The 13,929-nt window shown below is 36.8% G+C and overlaps 1 protein-coding gene across 2 annotated transcripts; it reads left to right on the top strand.

The window, feature by feature from the left end:
- The first annotated feature begins 4,742 nt into the window (after positions 1–4,742).
- On the top strand, positions 4,743–13,686 carry LOC120339471 (uncharacterized). 2 transcript variants are annotated; one of them, XM_039407604.2, is made up of 6 exons: positions 4,743–4,893; positions 7,836–7,981; positions 8,792–8,822; positions 9,547–9,693; positions 10,451–10,541; positions 12,170–13,686. In XM_039407604.2, exons 1-6 carry the CDS (start codon positions 4,818–4,820, stop codon positions 12,240–12,242), a joined length of 564 nt encoding a protein of 187 aa, XP_039263538.2. In that variant the 5' UTR covers positions 4,743–4,817; the 3' UTR covers positions 12,243–13,686. The 2 variants fall into 2 exon arrangements, with proteins under 2 accessions (XP_039263538.2, XP_039263539.2); XM_039407605.2 differs by having other exon boundaries at positions 12,052–13,686.
- Positions 13,687–13,929: the final 243 nt, after the last annotated feature.

The following is a 13,929-nucleotide window of genomic DNA, read 5'->3' as shown; positions in this document are numbered from 1 at the left end:
CATTTTGTCGGCAATTATGGCGAATATTCCTCTTTCATTTTTTTTTTTAGATTATGACGGACCACAAGTTCCATATTCGAAGAACCGTTTATATACAAATGCCATTATCATTTTGATATTATTGTAACAGATCATTTAATCACAAATTCAAAATTCCTAGAATAAAACTTAATATAGAAGAAGAAAAAACAATTATCGAAAATTCAGAATATAGGGTGTCCATAAGGTCGTAAGATTTGTCAAAATTGCAAATGAAATTTATCGATACCATATATTGTCTTGGGCCTTAAAGATGTATTAAATGAAGTAGAAATCACGTAAACAATTACTGATTAAAAATAACAAATCCGGTTAATATATATTGATAACTGACTTCATGACGAAATTGTAAAAGGACTATATGGATAGGATAGAATTTACATATTTATCCCAGGGGAGAGAAGCACCCTGTATGTCTAATTCTAATACTATGTTTTACCCAGAATAAATGCAATTGTTTCCGTGTTACATTATGAAAACCACTGAATTAAGATCTTAGAAAGCAGGCATTGTAGTGTAAATAAAACAATATGGTGCCATAACACAAAATCGGAAAACCTTAGTAGGCGCGAGAATGAACGTAAAAAATCCAATCCATTGATTACGTCTCATTATGACTCCCCGCCAACGAGATCACCGTTATGTTACTGTGTCGAAACTTAGAATTATTCTTGGCTACGCCAGTCAAAACCTAACATTAATCTAATGGAAATAGTGCATCGATAGAACATCAGACTTTTATGCGTCGTTCAAGCACTGAGTCGTAGAAAGGTTATATAGGGTGTCCATGAAGTCCGTCCACAATTTCAATTTTGTTATGAAGTCAGTTCTCAATATATCTAAATATTTTTATTTCATCTAATATATCTGCAGGACAAAACGATTTGTAGTTTCGATAAATTCTCTTCGTAAATTTAAAAATTTCCAAGACTTCATGGACACCCTATATTTCCGATGACATTCACTTCCGCGTTTCCTCAAGAGAAACAGACAAATACAATAAAAATGCAAGTTAAAATCTCGGATACAAATTCTATGCCCTCCGCCTCATTGGGCGTAATAAATTCTGTAGACTATGCCGGACGCCTTTTAAAAATAATAGTTCCCTGGTTAGTAATGGCTACGTTGTTTAGGCGTACAATTACGTCATATATAAATGGAAACCGAAACTTGGGATTTTATTCACTGTACAAGTCAAATAGCTAAGATTTATCCTATGTAGATATTACGTTGATGGATCATCAGACTTAGTATTCTGCGTGTGTGATTCTGGCATTATGTAGTAGAAAGTAGGATATACATATCCGATGACATTCTCTGGCACCGGGTTTTCTAAACTTTTTGAGCCGCGAACCCCTGTTTGTGAATTATATTTTTGACGAACCCCCATCCTATGTCGTATCAATTTCTGTGCCTAACCAACGAAGAAGTATAATGTTTCCTTTGACAAAATATAACTCACAAAAGTCTGAATCGAAACATACTAACGGTAAATACTGGCTAACGGCACTTCGATAAGATTATGATATTTTTGTAAATGTTTTAGACTCATAATGTTGCGGGCCCCCTGTGCAGTCAACACGAACCGCCAGGCCCAGGGGTCCACGGACACCAGTTTAGGAACTACCGTGTTCTCTCAATAGAAATGAACGAATCAGCGAAAATGGACACGCAGTTCAAAATCTCAGATATAAATTCAATCCTACCGCCTCACCCAGGATGTAATATGTTTGGTAAGCTAGGTTGAGTTATTTTTTTTGCTAAAGGGTAGCAATTTCCATTCTTATTATTAAAGTGAAATTTTCTGTTTTTGCAGGAAGTAATTTTTGTTTTTCTTGTAGTTTTAGCCTTATATGGGAAACTTAATGGACAACCACCACCGCGTGGTCACAATTGAAATAGACAATATGGGTCGTACTCGTAGCTTGGAACGCTTTTTAGACCCTCAAGACTCTCCACGCTTTCCGGTCGGCTATAAAAACTTTCGCACCCCCTTCCCTCTTTGAAAATTTCCGGCTATGACCCGCCTATGGTGTAATACAGGGGTCGGCAACCTACGGCCCGCGGGCCGGATCCGGCCCGCGACGCTTTACTGAATTATAGTAACAAAACAGCTGTTTTGACGATTATATTCTTAACGTAACAGAATTTATTGCGCGAGTCACGTGTAGGCTAAAATATATTATAATCTAACAAGTATAAAATTCACAATTACTCGCTTAATGAGAATATAATTTTTAAATATAATTAGACGAATGGCTACAAAACGCGGAAAAGTTGATGCTAACTGCAAAGGGTTCAATGGCCCCGAATATTGAAATGGAATATTTTAGGATGCAATGCAATGAGAAAATAAATCTATATTCTCTTCGAGAGATGTATCACTACTTGATTTTTATTATAAAAAGTATCATCCGTTCGGTTTTTCAACTTTCTAAAAACATGTGCAGCCCGCCAATGACTTACAACCCCTAAATTTGGCCCGCGAGAGACAAAAGGTTGCCGACCCCTGATGTAATATGTTTGTTAGGCTCCTTAGCATTCGCTGTTGTGCAGCGCCATGTGCATAGCGAAATTCGCCATCCTTGCGTTGAGTCGCGGGAAGGTTAACATGCACTAATCAATTGTAATAGACAAACACAATGGATACAATATGGCTGTGCAAAATAAATGACTCACAGATCTAATTCAATGTAGGAATCCTATCAAAACCCATCCGAGAAAATAATGACGTATATCATTCGAGGTTAATAGTTGAAGGTTTTTTTTTTACCAGGGGTCAAAGATTTTGCCCACATAGACTGGCGGGCCATGTGAGTGCGAAGTAAAATGTTACATTGTATGAAATGGTTAAAGTATTACAAAAACAAAGATGGAAAACAATAATCCTTATTCTCAACCTGCAATCTTAACAAATTATTTGAGCTATCTTTAGCTGAAACACCAAAATATGGTTTTAGTTCGGTTATGGCAGCATCAGGCGGGGCAAATTGAATAATCCAACGTGTTAATCCCGCGGGCCGTACTTTTCCCATGTCAGGTTCAGACCATTCTCAATTTGCATTAGCTGTTACCTTCCAACAGTAACTTGATAATTTACGCGAATGAAAAATCTATACTCCCTAACAATAACAGTACTCGAAAACAAAAAATACTTACTTCATAAATTTTAATTGGATATTAGAACCTTGGGTGTCGAAGTTCGATAGCCAGCTTTGGTTTTACGCGGTTTCCCTTTCCCCGGTGAAATCGCGAGTTCAATTTTTATTCATCTCAATTATATAAAAAATAAAGTACTCCCGTATTGTGTGACCGAGTTAGGCCATAATTTCATTCCAAATTTCCTTATTTTAGTTCTATTCGGGGACTGTTTGTGTTAGCCAAGTGGGGGCTCCCGAAGTATGCGAACCAAGATGGCGGACATCGGAATGTAATATGTGTACTAGGTTAGGGTTAGGCCATAATGTTAGGTATAAATACTACGGGAGGCTCTTGGCTAGTCTTCGAACTGATAATATGACTAAAATAAGGAAAATTTGAAAAAAATTATCGCCTAACCCTAACCTGTTACCCATGTTACGTTCCGATGTCCGCCATCTTGGTTCGCATACTTCGGGAGCACCGCCAAGTGAATATATCCCCTGCCCATAGGTTTCAGCCCCTTTACACAACTTCAACAAAAGTCCGTTACCTCCATATTAATACACACACTTCTGGATCGCTCAAAATAAACTTGACTATGACTTTGAGGACCAATACTAACGTCATATTATGACGCGATCGGCCTGTACGTAACTATATGGAAACTTTGAACCTTTATTTTTAGAACAAGGTAATATGTATCATTCATTGTGTATGTAAAATACTGAAGTCCGGGAACTTTCATTGACGTCTAGATAGATCAGAATATAGGTACTAATGCAGACAGCACATTACGAGATCGCATTTGCGTCAGGCTTTTTTCGTGCGAAGTTTATTCACGTTCTATAGTAATAAAAATGAATAAATACAATAGAACAAAAATTGTTGGAAGATCAATGGGAACGAAACCCTGCTCTTCCGGCACTGACCCTGCAAAGATGACATATTGGAACACGTACGCATTTTATTGACGCGTATGTATCTTTGAATTGAGACAGTGGAATCGTTAGGTCTGTCTTTAGTGCAGATTATTGCAAGCGTTAGTGCAGGGGTGCGCAACATTACTTGTCGTCGGGCGGTATACTCATGTAGTATGTAAACCAAGATGGCGGACACCGGAACGTAGTATGTGTACCAGGTTAGGGTTAGGCCATGATTTCAGATACAAATACCATGAGAATCATTCGGCTAGTCCTCGAACTTGTAATAGAACTAAAATAAGGGAAATTTGAATTCAATGATGTCCTAACCCTAACCTGGTACATAGCCTTGGCCTACATACCCTTCGATAAAGATAAATTGAAATAACTGCAATTTTTTATTTCCTTGTCCGTAATGCATTTATCCCATCCTATGCTGTTGTTTTATTATTAAAGATGACGAATGAAGAAACTGACGGAAACCGGTTAAAAACAAAACTATATTTTTTATTTATTGAAGATCAAAAATCCCCGGATTGATGAGAGTCTTTGAAAGGGCCACAGAGCGTGGAAGTTCAACTATCGCGGGCACAATTTTCTAACGATCTTTTTTTCTTACTTTTATATTCAAAACCCAGAGTAAAAATTTATATCTAATAAGTCTACTATACTTGGTAATTAGAAAAGTATTCCGCATCGTTGAAGTGAACAACCAAGATGGACAGCCTATATGATCTCCCTCCAACTATTGAAATGGAACAGAGGGTTGCCACCGAGGAATCCCATAGGAGAGGTGAGAATATTTTAATGTATTTATTGAGTGTCCGTAGCATGTTTGAAGTCGGCCAACCCCACAAAACTGACTCAACAAGATTTATCTGATTAGGAAATGAAGCTTTAGGGCAGTGGTTTCCACATGTTTATTACTCGTGTTCCCTCCCGATGGCTTTAGCACTCATGAGCTCCCTGTTTATCATCCCAATGATATTTATAATGTTATTTTGAGTGGTAGATCACGAATCCTATCATGTACAAACAATTCATACTCAGCAAAGTGAAAACCTTACCAAGCAATGAAACTAGGAATAATGAGGGGTTTTCTTGCCAAGTGAAAGTCGTACGGAATTCTTTGTGCAGCGAAAGTTGACCACGAAAGAAAACATGTTAAAAGGCCACTGGCTTATAACGACGAAATAAAAACAAACACAAGTTCTAATACCATAATTTAAACTTATCTTCTAAGGCTATAAATTCACATATATCCATCGGGAGGGAACACGAGTAATAAACATGTGGAAACCACATGGCCTTCCTCCAACTTCTCTGTGTCAACCTATTTATTAACATAAATATCTACTGATATCAATACTATATATTTTCAATGCGTGTGCGCGTTTCAAAGTACTAAGGATTATGAGAAAAATTAACCCTAGTGCTCAGTCTGAAACAAAAAACTTGAAAATAATCATAAAGTTACGACGTTTACTTATGTCTTTCTCTCCGAAGATGGTCTTGTACAGGGGACCACTGATACTAGTGCGCGTTGCGTGCTTGAGGTCGGTAATATCTACTAGCTGTGAGTCATCTAGTTCCATCGAGACAAAGCACTCGGGGACTTTGAGATGCGAGTCTAGAACAAAAAATTCAAAACAACCGTGAGCTGGCTGCTATTTTTTGGGTACTCCCGTAGTGTGTGTACCGGGTTAGGGTTAGGCCATAATTTTATTCCGATTGTCCTTGTTTTAGTTCTATTACGAGTTCGAGGACTGAATATACCCCCTTCCCATAGCTTTCACTTCCTTTACACAACTTGATGTAAAATAGGCGAACAAAATTAGTTATCTCCATACTGGTACATAAACTTATGGAGCGTCATTTTTGGAATAATCTGAATCTCAAATTTCGCGAATATTGATACAGTGATCTATTTGTGAAAAATTTCGTGGCATGACGTTTATCAAAACATTATTATAATATGCAATTTATATATATATATATTATTTTAAACTATTATAAAATAACAAACGAGCGATGCTCAAATATATGGTCGCGAAGGTTGAGGAACGCCGGTACGGTGAGTCTCGAGCGCACCGAATTTGGTTGGAAACAGGTGTGCATTGCCTCTCAACCTTTTTCAGTTTGCGACACACTTTTTATTGCAATTTTTTCTGTGCGACCAACAATGAGATTGAGAAAAGAAACAATGCATCCCCGTGAAATTTACCATTAATGCAAAACTTGATCTTGCATATTGGATATCATCAGATCAAGTCAGCTAACGACGAATAATTTTAATTGTTGCATTGTTTCATAATTGTTACGTAATCATAATATTAACTATTTCTCAAAGATTGGCGGAAAGCGCTACGTAAGCGGTCGAGCAACATGGCGAACAAATATAAATAAAAAAAGGAAAATGAAATTAAAACAAAGCGTTGAACCAAAGTATTGGGTCTCAAAGACTAGGGGAAATTTGAAAAATAAAACCATGAAAATAAATAAAAGTAATACCCATCAAGCGACCTTTTTACTGCAAATATATAATTGATCGGTTATTTGATGAGGAACGATTTTTCAAAGAACAACAGAAAGAATGTAGCAAAACGTTTTATGGGTTTAGCTGTAGTGTCCAATAATCCCGGTAAAGATATAGCACAGCGGTGGGCAATTACTTTTCCGAGTGGGCCTGCCACAGATATACTTGGTTACTGGGCCGAAGAATAATATGAAACAATGAACAGAAAACAACAGTTTATTAACAAATAACTAGCCTAACAGATAATGTACAACAAACAGCTGGTGTACTGTACTGTAGTCAAGTGGCACAATGATTAATACTCCGGAATATTTATTCCGATGAGTGAGTATGAAGTATATGTGGCTCGTTTTGCACATAATATTTAAAACGTGGAGAATTACGGTATATTTTTTAGCCGGCGATTCTTTAGTTTCATTGATATTTTTAACAGAAATTCATATCCATAGAATTTATGGTCCTTATTACAGCAGGCACAAATGGGCCGGATAAAACACTTTGGTGGGCCGAAGAGGGCTGTAATTTTTCCCCCTTTTTGGTCTCAAGTTATTTTCAGTAAGTTAAATATGCCTCACAATATTCGATTTTTATATTTTGCTTGCGAAAAACCATAGCGAGTACATAACGATAGTTACTGTGGATTTCAATACATTTAGCCACTTATTGACAATAGCGCATGTTATTCCTGAAACAAGGTCGTTGCCGAATTCTTTTATGATATTTTAATGCAATGTTTTATGCGAAGAAACTGATGACGTACTTCCCGCTCTCGCTATAGAAATGCTGGTCTTTGTTTCATTGTTTGAATCAGAGTGGCCGTGGTACGCAGTATGATTAGGCGTTCATATCGGCTCCCCTTTTCCGTGTTTCCCCGAAAATAAGACCTAGCTTGAATTTTTGAATGGTCAATGTTTAGCAGTTTTAAAAAAAATTGTTTTAAATAAAAACGTATTGTTCATAAATGAATAGTTTTCATATTGTGTATATTTGAAAATCTCGTATTTCTCTACATTTTAATTTTGTTCTTGATAAATGAAAATAAAGACATCCCTCGAAAATAAGCCCTAGTGCGAGATTTACGAGATTTTTCAAAAGAAAATTTAAATAATACCCTTATTTCTTATTTTCAGGGAAACACGGTCGATATCAAAATCCTCATACTTGCTACTATTTTTCACCCAAAAAACTATGTTTTTCAGCCCCGGCGCGAATGGACAGTTTCATCTCAGACGTTGAAGTGAAAGCTAAAACCGACAAACTTTCGTATTGCCTGCTCGTCTCCATAATTCTCCTCATTGTAGCTTGTACATCTGCAGTCGGTTATAGCGTATACATGATGTTTCAGGTAAGACAAGATTTTCAAATTTGTGTGGGGAATAGAGGATTGAAAGTAATGAAACGCATGGGTTCCGACTCTTTATTCCTCCTTTACTATTATTAAGACCCGTATGTTCCCCAGGTGGCATATAAACCACTTTCTGCATATTCATATACAACTTTATTGGTACTCCTGAAGTATGCGCACCAAGATGTCGCACAACCTGAACCATAACCTGGTACACGACCCGAGTTCAGGTTGTGCGCCATCTTGGTGCGCATACTTCAGGAGGTCCATTTTATTTAGGTCAAGCATTAAAGTATGGTGTTACACCTAAGGGGGGGGGGGGGGGGGAGTTCACCTCTTATAGGGGGGTGTAGGAAAAGCAATGATTAAGACTTATTGCTGACGCTGCTCTATAACCATCACTGTTTTTTTCGCGTCACCCTTCACCATGAAATGCGATTTCCATGACCAACCCCCCCACCCTAGCGTATTTTCATTTTGGTGATAAATAAACTACTGACTGATTGAGACTCTGTTTCCGTTATTTGATCATTTTTAAAAGGTCAGTAGCTATACTGACACGCGCAACTCGAAATGAAACCGCGTCAAATACAAAATAATAGTTCAGTATTTCTAACCATAACAACAAAATTCCTCCCTGTGTAAGAATTCCTTTCCTGCTATCCAGCCCATCTTGGCAATCACAAATTTCAGAATCCCTTCCGCCTTTTGTAACCTGGTTACGCCCATGTAAATAATAGCTTGTCTTTGTTCAGATGGCCATTGCTTTTAATTGTAATTTAATTGAGGGTACTTTTTTTCTTTATCCAGATGCAAAACAATCTCGACGAACTAGCAGTGGGTGAGTAAAACAAGACAGCATGCTATTCTTTTTTCTTTTGTTTTTAGCATCGAAGCAGTTACATTTGGTCTGACTATTTTTATTTGCTTTCTTGGCCTAGAAGCAGCTACTGTATGTACTTCGACTGTCGAGTCACAGAACAATGACATCTAGATTCGACCCATGCATATACTTATTTTGCAAAATTTTACAAACTTTTTTGTATGCCTTTTATGGTTTCGGTTAAAATTGTCTACGCTGGTCCCAGATGTTGAGAGTGGGAACTTTGAACTTTTGACCCTAATTCCGGGAAATTTATAAATCCATTCGACCAATATTATAGATATGAACTTTCCGAATCTACTGTCACTGCTAGATTAGGAGCTACTCTAAACTGGAAAGTCTGGATTTTTTCCGGTTTGGCATTACCTAACCAATTTTATACACCCTGGGCGTGGTGGTGACCATAGGCTTTGGACCCGAGGTTTCTAAATTGCAATGCGAACCTTGAAATTTTTTATGCGATCACATTTAATCATGTATTTGCTCTCGAAATTTACCACCACTTCAAATTATCAAGAGTTGGCATTGCTTCAACAATGGTGCAATAAATTGCCAAATCAGAAATATCGCGGTCCTTCCAAATAATAGTGGCTTCTTACATATCGGTGACTGCTTGTATAAGGCCATGTTTAGAGCGAAAACTCCGGATAAGCGTCAAATTAAAAAAAGTTCATTTCTTCAGAATTGAATACCACTCGTGCATACGTCGCCAGGAACTCCGAGGTCAATATAACCTACCCAGTCTTGAACTTCACGGCTACTGCAAACATTACCGAACTACAAACTCAGTTTACTCAACTGAATGGCACCGTCGTCTCTCTCATCTCAGGTGAACTATTATTTTTTGTTTGACTGTTGTCCGAAGTATTTTTGTCGAAGATTTTGGGACCAGGGCCCAACAATTTTTCGGGAATGGATTTTTTAGAATGGCGTAGAACGACGCTTAATCGCACCTTCCTTTCCTAATAAGGTCAGATAAAGATAGCCACTGGTATTTGATGATATCTTTAAATAATCTCTCCTCTCCTATCTCGGTTGTTTCGTTCCAAGAACGGATTGATAAAGAGAAAAAACGTCGTGATATCAGTGAATTGTTGCAATATAGTGTTGAAAAACACGTACAAGTTCGTGCCTCACTGCAAATGCCGCAAAATCGCTTTTCAAAAATACATACGTTGAATTTTGTTTTATCCTTACAGTCCCTCTCTGACTACGCCTACATGTCCTAAAGTCATGAAATAGCTCTTCGTTGGTTACTCAATGATCTGCGGTTGCCTTGGTTACCCGGGCCTGTCGTGTCTAGTTATTTTATGTTTGACTTCTTTCTCAGTATGATTTAATGTTAGGCCCACTCCCTCATAGGCGACGCTGCTTCATAACTATCACTGGTTTATCGCGTCTCCTTTCACACTGAAATGCATTTTTTTTATCTTTCTTAAGTTTTTCCAATGGGTACTTTTAGTTGGTGATAGAATAAACTACTGACTGACCGACTCCCGCATTCTGCAACGCACAGAACATTGCCATCCACCATAACCTCAAACCTGTCAAGGGAATAAAATCAATTTCTTATTTATTTATTATAGAAATGACTGCATTGCTTGATGAAAAGATGAATGCAATTAACGCTAATCTGGTGGAGATCCGAAACAATACAAAAACATGCAATTCTACCGGGTAATGTTTATAATACAAACCTTGGGTGTTGCTGCTCGATAACCAGTTTTGGTTTTCCGCGACTTCCTTCCCCAGTAAAACTTATCATTTTATCGTAATTTGTGCTTGTATGATTTTTTTTTACCGGTTGAAAAAAATAAACTTTACTTGACTTGATAGCAGGTGAATTTTCGGCTTTTCGCTCTGGCAACAGCGCACTGATATCGGACACGAAATGTTTACTTGGGTACTCCCGTAGTATGTGTACCAGGTTAGGGATGGGCCATAATTTACTTGCGATTTCCCTATTTAGTTCTACTACGAGTTGGATATACCCCTGGCCCATAGGTTTCACCCCCTTTACACAACTTGATGTAAAATAGGCGAAAAAAAATGATTTACCTCCATATTGGTTCACTGGTGCGCCTCTTCGCGAACCATTTTGCTTAATTGTTGTTGTTCAGTGAAATATAACGAACTAATCGATTTCAAATGTTTGGTGTCTTGAAATTTGCTATTTTTTAAATTAAGTGAGCATTGTTTAAAAATGTATGGGACCACTTTTATATGACTTTTAACCACTGGTTCAATGTATTGGTGTCTTGTTCCTTTCAAGATTTACTAAATATATACTGTTATCCATCCGCATTCATATCCTAGAAATTGTCCTATCGTCTGTGATCCAGAATTGGCAAAATAACGTAGTTTAGTGCAGGGCTTCTCAACTGGCGGACCGTTCGGGCATTTCGATTATTTGATTCGGACCGCGCCTAATTCTTTATTTTGGATCATTAGTCCCACTTTTGGAATGCTCTTTTGTAAAATCACTTTTATAGTTTTAAATGTATATGAAAAGAACTACAAGAGAGCTATGCTCAAATATATGGACACGTAGCGCCACCCAATGGCAATAATTTTAATGACGTCATAGCCAAAAAATAATAATAGCCTTCTGGAGAAAAATTTTATCTTTAACCACTGAAAATTTCAAAGCAATTGGTCCAGTATTCGAAGAGAAAAGCGATTTTTTAAAAATGATGGAGACAAATAACAATAACAACATAATATTGAAACGATCGTTATGTCCACTAAACGTGTCCAATAACGCCACAATAAACAATCTTGATTGGTTAATATTCATTAGCCGGCCGAGGTGGTGCGTGTTTGAGGATGCCGAAATATATTTTCCGGAAAGACCGGACCCAAATAATTTTAAAGTTGTGTATGCGGATCTTCGGTAAAAATAGTTGAGTAGCCCTGGTTTAGTGTATGCAATTCAACTGCAGCAGCAGGACTCTTGAATGGCATGATATAGACTAGTTTGACGTTTTTTTTTCCATCACATACGAGTGACATATTTTTGGAGTTCAGCACGAAATGCTATTTTGCAAAGTGCTCCGTATTTCTTATAATAAAAAAAATGTTCGTGTTACCCAAAAGGTGTTCATATAAAATAGAATTCATGAGACGCAAAACTAAACACCAAATTCCATTTGAAAATATAGTTATAAATATACTTAAATATTTTCAGTTAAACATGATTCTTGAAGAAATGTGACCTATTCATCTATATTTCATCCGGTCTAATAATTGACCTCTGACCATTAGAAGCGTAATCTTTTCTTGAACGATACAAAATGTTTCTACAGCTCTGACCCAATGGGAAGCACCACCGCCGAACCATTCAGCACCACAATTTCAAGCATGAATAATACTACTTAGCTAGTGCTGTTCGCTGCAATATGTAACAAAATTACTTCTCTTGATTCAGTTTAAAATAGGGCTTGGCTTTTCTAATCGAATAGTGAAATATTCAAATCCGTTCAAACAAAATTTTAGTTTAAAAACGCATTGTTTTTGTTCGCTGAATGTCGAGGTGAATCTCTCGATGTTTTTTTTATTGGAGCCATGTTTTTAAAATGCAATTCTGATATATGTCCCTTTTCTTCTACACTATTAGTCTATTATGCAACCTATTTCTTACTGTGTGCGAACCCTCAGCGAACTGTGTAAGTGATGTTTTTTTGCGAGTTATTATTTTATCTGGGAGACTCTTTACAATAAAAATACCACATACAATTACATATCTTCCCAGTATTCAAGATTCGATTTAAAAAATATTCGATTTGATTTGAAAAAATTAAATTCGATTCCATTCTGAGATCATCAGGTATTCGAATGTATGCCAGAATGCCCAGTCCTGTTTAAAGGACGATAATTTCATCACTTTTGTGCGAGCAAGTTATATTCTTCCGTTATGTGACGTTAGTGATAAATCAAGGTATCTTTGTAATAATCACCTATAATTTTACGTTCATCAATCATTTCGCTACTATTTGCTAATATTCTCGTAAATCAGCTGTGAATTTTGAATGCTATTTATTAAATTAGGTGTAATTTAAGGTTTTGATTTGTTTGAACATTGATGAATACATCGAAATATTTTGTCGGACATATAAAGTGTTCCCAATTTTTATTATGTTTTCATGTGGAGATTTATAAAAGTTATGGACCTTTCCCCGAGCGTCGACTTCCTTGTTTATTCCGTGACGTTGGTCAATCAGCAAGATGCAAAAAGTGACGTAACAATGCCCCCTTTTCGCATCCGCTCAGACACTTTTCTCACTCAGACAGATTTTCAAGCGTGGTTGTAAACATGACCTCGTTTTCGCATTTTTGAACTCTATTCGTTAGTTTTCAGTTGTGTTTCGGAAACTTGAATAAAAATCAGATAATTCAATGATCACTCTGTCTTCTTAGGAGTTTTAATTTAATTGCAGTAATAAAAATTAGTGTAGAAATAGCTGTGATAGACTAGCCTGAAATTCTTTACCGGTACTTTTAAAAAACAGATTGTTGTGTGCGATGAATCCTAATGATGGTTTGAAACACATACCCCATTTTACAGGCGCCAACTCGCAAAAGCACTCCTAAAATTGCCCTGAAAATTCTGCAATGGTAAAGTATAGGAAGAATTTTCCGGGGGTCAAAGGTCGGGGAAAGGTCCATTGATATTGGAGATGTTTTATTTGATGATTTTTCTTCGTTTCTGTATAATTTCCTTCATTACTTTTTGTCAAGTTCTTCTTGCAGAGAAATTAGTAAATATTTTGTCATAATTTCTTTTTTATGTTTGCATAATGGTAATAAAATATTATAATCCAATTATTACACTCAATATGGGTTTAACACGTTCTGAAGAACATACACCAGTACAGTATGTAGATAAGTAAAAAGGCACCCAGTCTACTCGTGAACCGCATAGCAATGAAGACACTAGTGTATTTATGACAGCGTTCAAGAAAGCATTAAGTAAAAATTTGCAAGATAGTATAATAGGGCAATATAATACCAAAATCTCTGAATCGTGAGGTTTGAAAATAAGAACTATATTTTTATGTATCTGGTC

This window comes from Styela clava, chromosome 9 (genome assembly GCF_964204865.1).
Source record: "Styela clava chromosome 9, kaStyClav1.hap1.2, whole genome shotgun sequence".
Lineage (NCBI taxonomy): Eukaryota > Metazoa > Chordata > Ascidiacea > Stolidobranchia > Styelidae > Styela > Styela clava.
This window is presented reverse-complemented; position numbering and strand designations above follow the sequence as displayed.

Coding starts and splice junctions, on each gene's coding strand:
- LOC120339471 (XM_039407604.2), top strand. CDS start 4,818: ATGGACAGCCTATATGATCTCCCTCCAACTATTGAAATGGAACAGAGG. Junction 7,982..8,791: donor GCGTATACATGATGTTTCAG/GTAAGACAAGAT, acceptor TTCTTTATCCAG/ATGCAAAACAATCTCGACGA. Junction 8,823..9,546: donor TCTCGACGAACTAGCAGTGG/GTGAGTAAAACA, acceptor TCATTTCTTCAG/AATTGAATACCACTCGTGCA.